This window comes from Mandrillus leucophaeus, unplaced genomic scaffold (assembly GCF_000951045.1).
Source record: "Mandrillus leucophaeus isolate KB7577 unplaced genomic scaffold, Mleu.le_1.0 Scaffold279, whole genome shotgun sequence".
Classification (NCBI taxonomy): Eukaryota; Metazoa; Chordata; class Mammalia; order Primates; family Cercopithecidae; genus Mandrillus; species Mandrillus leucophaeus.
In genome coordinates, this window is record NW_012102909.1 from 2961993 (window position 1) to 2969861 (window position 7869).

The following is a 7869-nucleotide window of genomic DNA, read 5'->3' on the forward strand; positions in this document are numbered from 1 at the left end:
ATGCCTGGCTAATTTTGTATTTTTAGTAGAGACAGGGTTTCTCCATGTTGGTCAGGCTGGTCTCGAACTCCCGACCTCAGGTGATCCACCTGCCTTCACCTCCCAAAGTGCTGGAATTACAGGCGTGAGCCACTGTGCCTGGCCCCAGTTATATTTTTAACAATTACTATTTTTTTGTTTTTGTTTTTGTTTTTTTAAGACAAGGTCTCACTCTGTTGCCCAGGCTGGATGGAGTGCAGTGGCGCGATCACAGCTCACTGCAGCCTCAACCACCAGGGCTGAAGTGATCCTCGTGCCTCAGCTTTCTGAGTAGCTGGGACTGCAGGCATGCCTCACCATGCCTGGGTAATTTTTAATTTTTAATACGTATTTTTTTTGAGATGGAGTTTCACTCTGTCATCCAGGCTAGAGTGCAGTGGCGTGATCTCAGCTCACTGCAACCTCTGCCTGCCAGGTTCAAGCGATTCTCCTGCCTCAGCCTCCCAAGTAGCTGGTATTACAGGCATGCGCCACCATGCCCAGCTAATTTTTGTATTTTTAGTAGAGATGGGGTTTTGCTATGTTGGCCAGGCTGGTCTCAAACTCCTGACCTCAAGCGATCTGCCTACCTCAGCCTCCCAAAATGCTGGGATTACAGGCGTGAACCACTGTGCCTGGCTAATTTTTACATTTTGTGTACAGAAGAGTCTTGCTATGTTGCCCAGGCTAGTCTTGAACTCCTGGCCTCAAGGTATCCTCCTGTCTTACTCTGTCACCCAGGCTGAAGTGTGTTGGCTGGCTGTTCACAGGTGCAACCATAATGTACTACAGCCTACAGCCTTGTGCCCCTGGGCTTAAGTGATCCTCCCACCTCACCCTCTTGAGTAGCCGTGACTACAGATGCATGCTACCTCACCTGGGTGCTGTTTTTTAGTAGTATTTATTCTATTTTTTCATTTATTGTTATTATTTTTTTGAGATGGAGTCTTGCTGTGTCACCCAGGGTAGAGTGCAGTGGTGTGATCTTGAGTCACTGCAACCTCTGTCTCCTGGGTCAAGCAATTCTCATGCCTCAGCCTCCTGAGTAGCTGGGATTACAGTCATGCACCACCACGCCTGGGTAATTTTTGCATTTTTAGTAGAGATGGGGTTTCACCATGTTGGCTAGGTGGTCTCCAACTACTGACCTCAAGTGATGCTGCCCCACTTTGCCTCCCAAAGTGCTAGGATTACAGGCATGAGCCACCACACTCAGCAGTGTATTTATTCTAATACAATTAGTTGTATCATGAAACAGTTAGAGTGCTCTCTGTTTATATTGTGTATATAGTTTCATCTCACCCCCCTCCAAGGAGACTTGCTTGAGTGAGGTTGCAGCTCTGGCAGGAGCAGGTGGGGAATATGTTTCTTACAGCATCATTAGTAGCTTATTGAATTGACTGCTGTTTTCTCATTGTTGACCATTAGCCAGAGATCACTCTTCTTTGGATATGAGATATCCAGGCTATTATTTTTCTGAAGAATTCAGTGTTTCCATCCTACTTTTTCCAGTCTCCTAAAGACTGGGACCCAAATGCTGTGGTTAGAAGGTGTTATTTTAGTTTCTCAGTTTTGGCATAGATATCTGATCAATTTTTCCAATAAAAATGTATTTAACATTTTTACACTTACACTACTTTTAGTATGCTTTTAGTAGGTAATACTGAAATGGTTATAATACTGTCCCTTGTTCTGTAAAAAAAGTACAGTTCATTTTGAGAGAAGAACCTTGATGTGAAAGTTTCCCTCCCATGATCAGTGATAGGGATCTTTCCTTGGCTCTTAATTTCTTATATTCTTACACTTATCTCTGCATGTGCCTTATTACTTATCCCAAATTTAAGCCCGTTTTCTGTCTTTGTACCATTTGCAATGTGAAAAATTGTGTTTGAATTACTGAATGTACTGATTTATGTGAATGTTGTTTTAAATCCATAAAATGCAGAGAAATGTTGGGTGATATTTTTCTTTTTGTTTTTGGTCAAGTGATGTTTTCTTTTTTTTTTTTTTTTTTTAGATGGAGTCTCGCTCTGTCACCCAGGCTGGAGTGCAGTGGCCAGATTTCAGCTCACTGCAAGCTCCGCCTCCCGGGTTCACGCCATTCTCCTGCCTCAGCCTCCCGAGTAGCTGGGACTACAGGCGTCCGCCACCTCGCCCGGCTAGTTTTTTGTATTTTTTAGTAGAGACGGGGTTTCACCGTGTTAGCCAGGATGGTCTCGATCTCCTGACCCCGTGATCCACCCGTCTCGGCCTCCCAAAGTGCTGGGATTACAGGCTTGAGCCACCGCGCCCGGCCAAGTGATGTTTTCTAAAAAATAAATAATAGAAAGCATCTAATTGTTGAATGAGTGGCACTGGTGCTGTTTTAAGAGGCTTTTGGAGATAATATAACTGTGGACTGGGAAGCTGAGCAAGACTTTTCAGAGAATGTGGGATTCATGTTCTGTTAAGGAAGAACAGATGTTCCATGGTTAGGAATGGGAAGTGTATTCAGGTTGGAGAGAAGAGCTTGTGCACTGGTGGGGATACAACATGTAAGGATATTTAGAGACCAGTGAATGGGTCACATGTGCTCCAGTGGAGACTGTGCATGTGTGGGTGACTGAGAGCAGAGTGAGCAAGTTGTGATTGAGCCTTATACTTGCCATGTGACCTTTAGACAAAGTCTTTTACTTCTAACTTTTTTTTTTTCCCCGAGATGGAGTCTTGCTCTGTCACACAGGCTGGAATGCAGTGGCGCGATCTTGGCTCACTGCAACCTCCGCCTCCCGGGTTCAAGCGACTCTCCTGCCTCAGCCTCCTGAATAGCTGCGATTACAGGCATGCACCACCACGCCCAGCTAATTTTTGTAGTTTTAGTAGAGATTGGGTTTCACCATGTTGGTCAGGCTGGCCTCGAACTCCTGACCTAGTGATCTGCCTGTCTCGGCCTCCCAAAATGCTGGGATTACAAGCATGAGCCACCGCGCCTGGCCTTACTTCTACTTTTTATTTTTCCTTTTTCTTCTTTCTTTCTTCCTTAGTTTCTTCTCCCTTTTTTTTCTTTTCTTTCTTTCTTTTTTTTTTTTTTAAAGAGACAGTCTCACTGTCTGGCCCAGGCTGGTGTGCAGCAGCATGATCACAGTTCACTGCAGCCTTGAACTCCGGGGCTCAAGCAGTCCTCCTGCCTCAGCCTACCCAGTAGCTGGGACCACAGGCACACACCACTATGCCTGGTTAAGTTTTGTACTTTTAGTAAAGATGGGGGTTTCGCCATGTAGGCCAGGCTGGTCTTGAACTCCTGACCTCAGGTGATCCGCCCACCTCTCCCTGCCAAAGTGTGGGGATTACAGGCATGAGCCACTGCACTCGGATGTCAGTTTGATCTTTTGATGCCATTTCCCTTCTTCATACATCCCCTTCCCCACATCTTGTTTGGTATTTAATGGAAATTTCTCTTTTCTAAAGGATCTACCGCTACCAATCTCATGACTATGCCTTCAGTAGTGTTGAAAAATTACTTCATGCTCTAGGAGGAGATGACTTCCTTGGAATGCTTAATCGAACACTTCTTGAAACCTTGCAAAAGGCCGGCTTCTCTGAGAAATTCCTCAATGAAATGATTGCTCCTGTTATGAGGGTCAATTATGGCCAAAGCACGGACATCAATGCCTTTGTGGGTAAGCCAGGGCTTGGAACAGTGGTGGACATGAGTTCACAAAGGGGCTTACCTGATGCTATGGTGGTTCTAGACTTTAGGCCATGGATCGGAGGCTACTTTTCTCTGTGAACCTCAGACATTGTTGGCAAAATTGTGCGTATATAGACGTTGATTTTTAGGGGGAGGGGGTCTTTAGCTTTCATTAGTTCAGTGATTCTTCATTGGGGGAGATTTTGCTCCCAGGGGCCATTTAGCAATGTCTAGAGACATTTAGAGTAGAACATGTAATTGGGAAGGGAGAGTGGGTAGAGAGCCTCTTAAAAGTCAGAATTAAAACACATTTTTTCTGTTGACAGGGGCAGTGTCACTGTCCTGTTCTGATTCTGGCCTTTGGGCAGTAGAAGGTGGCAATAAACTTGTTTGCTCAGGGCTCCTGCAGGCGTCCAAAAGCAATCTTATATCTGGCTCAGTAATGTACATAGAGGAGAAAACAAAGACCAAGCACACAGGTAAGCTTGAATTTCTGTCTTATTGTTCCTGATTTCCCCTGCAGAAAATGATTGCTCTCTTCTGTCATCTCTTACTCAGTTCTAAAATGATGAAACTTAAAATTGTATATATTGTGCCATATAGAAATATTCCCCAATGGGCTGGGTACAGTGGCTCACGCCTGTAATCCCTGTACTTTGGGAGGCCAAGGAGGGTGGATCACCTGAGGTCAGGAGTTCGAGACTAGCCTGGCCAACATGGTTAAATGCTGTCTCTACTAAAAATACAAAATTAGCTGGGCTTGGTGGTGGGCGCCTGTAATCCCAGCTACTTGGGAGGCTGAGGCAGGAGAATCACATGAACCCGGGAGGCAGAGGTTGCAGTGGGCCAAGATCACACCACTGCAGTCTAGCCTGGGTGACAGAGCGAGACTCCATCTAAAAAGAAAAAAAAAAAAGAAATATTCCTGAATGTAGTTAAGTGCAGTGGCATGACTCCTTGGATTTGAAAAATAATCTTATCTTAAAAAGTAAAAATTCTGTATTTTGTACTTATTGACATTCTGTGTAAGAAATTGGCCTCAATGTAATAAAAATGCAAGGGACAGCTATCTTAAGGGATATAACTTCTTCAATTCTTTAGAATTATAGAGAAATTATGAAGAAGGTATAGAATTATTTTTAGAAGGTATGTTAAAAACACTGAACAAATAAATGCCTTATTTCCTCTAGGAAATCCAACAAAGATGTATGAAGTGGTCTACCAAATTGGAACTGAGACTCATTCAGACTTCTATGACATCGTCTTGGTGGCCACTCCATTGAATCGAAAAATGTCTAATATTACTTTTCTCAACTTTGACCCTCCAATTGAGGAATTCCATCAATATTATCAACATATAGTGACAACTTTAGTTAAGGGGGAATTGAATACATCTATCTTTAGCTCTAGACCCATAGATAAATTTGGCCTTAGTACAGTTTTAACCACTGATAATTCAGATTTGTTCATTAACAGTATTGGGATTGTGTCCTCTGTGAGAGAAAAGGAAGATCCTGAGCCATCAACAGATGGAACATATGTTTGGAAGATCTTTTCCCAAGAAACTCTAACTAAAGCACAAATTTTAAAGCTCTTTCTGTCCTATGATTATGCTGTGAAGAAGCCATGGCTTGCATATCCTCACTATAAGCCCCCAGAGAAATGCCCCTCTATCATTCTCCATGATCGACTTTATTACCTCAATGGCATAGAGTGTGCAGCAAGTGCCATGGAGATGAGTGCCATTGCAGCTCACAATGCTGCACTTCTTGCCTATCACCGCTGGAATGGGCACACAGACATGATTGACCAGGATGGCTTATATGAGAAACTGAAAACTGAGCTATGAAGTGACACACTCTTTTTTCCCCTCCTAGTTCCAAATGACTATCAGTGGCAAAAAAAGAACAAAATCTGAGCAGAGATGATTTTGAACCAGATAGTTTGCCATTATCATTGTTTACTAAAAGTAATCCCTGCTGGTCATAGGAAAACACACGGTTCTAATTAAGTGTGAAGGTATAGCTATTGCACTTATGCCATCTCAAAGTATTCTTTTACTATCCATTAGGAGTTTTTCTTAAACTTGTTTGATAATAAGAATCACCTGGAGTTAGGAGGTGGCGGTTGCAGTGAGCTGATCGTGCCACTGCACACCAGCATGAGCAACAAGAGCAAAACTCCATCTCAAAAAAAAAAAAACAAATAAAAATAATCACCTGAAGTTTGTTAAACCATATGGATTCTCAAGCTCCTCTCTTGAAGATTCTGATTCAGTAGGTCTGGGGTGGGGCCCTGGATTTTGATCAAAATTGTAGAACATTTTAAGGTGAGTACCTGAGGGAGAACTTAAAGATGTCTTAGTTGGGGAGCAGTCCTTTTGAACTTTACAGGTAGATGTAATCTTCAGTCAGATAAAATTTATGGAAGCTGGTATCTTATGCCTGACTCTTAGTAATTTCATACCTGTTTGAAGTACATGTGCTCATGCCTAAAGCCTTGACTTTCAGAATGTTGTCTTTTGATTATTCTGTCTTGATTTGATTAGGGGTGAAATTTAGAAGTCTTAGTAATGTAACTTGAAGATGTTAAACAAAAATCTCAAGTAAAATGAAAAACAAATATGGGCTACTGAATTAAGAATCTGGCATTCTATTATTAAATCCTCACTTCAGGAGCTTTTAAAAATACGGAGAGACCCCCGTAACTAGAGATTCAGATTCAAAGATTGAAGACAGGACCTTAGCCTTGTAGCTTTTTAAAGTTTCTAATGTGCACCCAGGGTTGAGAATTATCAATGTGGGTGTGAAAATGCCTACAAAGGGGTTTTAGTGCCTTAGAAGTCCTAAGAAACCCAATCTGTATCAAAGCAGATCCATTTTGCAAGGATCTTTCTCTTAGTAAGAACTTTAGAAGTAATCTTGATAAGAAGCACAGACAGCCTAACAGTTGGCGCTAGAACAGAATACTTGGAATGACACCAGAGTTAACCAAGTCCAGCATATGTCCAAAGAGTTAAGTGTTTCAGTTACTGTGGCATTCTGGGTGAGAAATTGGTTGCTGAAATCTTAAGACAGTGGCTCTCAACTTTGGCTGCACATTGGAATCACCTGTAGGGTTTTAAAGCATCCAAATGGTAACTAACGTGCAGCCAAACTTGAGAACTAGTTCTGCATCTACTGTACAAAGATCATGATTAACTGTCAAGACACTGGTAGAACAGAACAAGCAAAAGATTAAGAATTCAAAAGTAAATGCAACCAATTTAACATGTAATGTTATTAAAAAAAAATAAAACGCTTAGATCAGCCTGGGCAACATGGTGAAACCCCATCTCTACAAAAAATTTTCAAAAAGTTAGCCAGGCATGGTAATGCACGCCTGTGGTCCCAGCTGCTCAGGAGGCTGAGGTGGGAGGATCACTTGAGCCTTGGAGGTCGAGGCTGCAGTGAGTCATGATCATGCCACTGTACTCCAGCCTGGGCAACAGAGACCATCTTTTAAAAAAAAAAAAAAAAAAAAAATCCCTCCATTGAATAGAAACTTAAAAAAAAAAGTCCTTCATAAGATCATGGCATTAGCTACTTTAGCAAAATAGTGTTAACTTTGGTTCTGAGTAAAAGTGACTTCTTCCCTACCACAGTTGTGAATGTTAATATGCTGATAAAACTGCCAAGATATATTTGATAGGTAGGGGATTAAACTCATGGTTTGTCAAAAGGGTGTTTTTTTCTAGTTTTATTCTTAACAGATATGTTAAGAGGTATTCATATTTGTTTCCTTTTGTGGTTTTAATGAAGACAATTTGTAAAGAATGTAATACTGTTATGTATATGCTAAATATTGGTAAATACTAATTTCTATCATATGTAGACTTGTTTTGCAATGAGATACATTTTTACTTATAATACCAATTTAGGCTGGGTGCAGTGGCTCATGCCTGTATTCCCAGCACTTTGGGAGGCCAAGGCAAACGGATCACGACATCAGGAGATCAAGACCATCTGGCCAACATGCTGAAACCCCATCTCTACTAAATATACAAAAATTAGCTGGGCGTGGAGGCGCACGCCTGTAATCCCAGCTACTTGGGAGGCTGAGGCAGGAGAATTGCCTCAATCGCGAGGTGGAGGTTGCAGTGAGCCGAGGTTGCACCACTGCAGTCCAGCCTGGCGACAGAG

General features: G+C 42.2%; 1 protein-coding gene across 3 annotated transcripts in view; it reads left to right on the plus strand.

Moving 5' to 3' along the window:
* The window catches only part of PCYOX1 (prenylcysteine oxidase 1), a 19371-nt gene extending 13446 nt beyond the window's left edge, over nt 1-5925 (plus strand). For all 3 annotated transcript variants that reach the window (XM_011985033.1, XM_011985034.1, XM_011985035.1), the window contains exons 4-6: nt 3466-3677; nt 4015-4167; nt 4879-5925. In XM_011985033.1, the coding sequence (XP_011840423.1) occupies nt 3466-3677; nt 4015-4167; nt 4879-5537 (1024 nt within the window). In that variant the 3' untranslated portion in view covers nt 5538-5925. The remainder of the gene's footprint in view (nt 1-3465; nt 3678-4014; nt 4168-4878) is intronic.
* Nucleotides 5926-7869: the final 1944 nt, after the last annotated feature.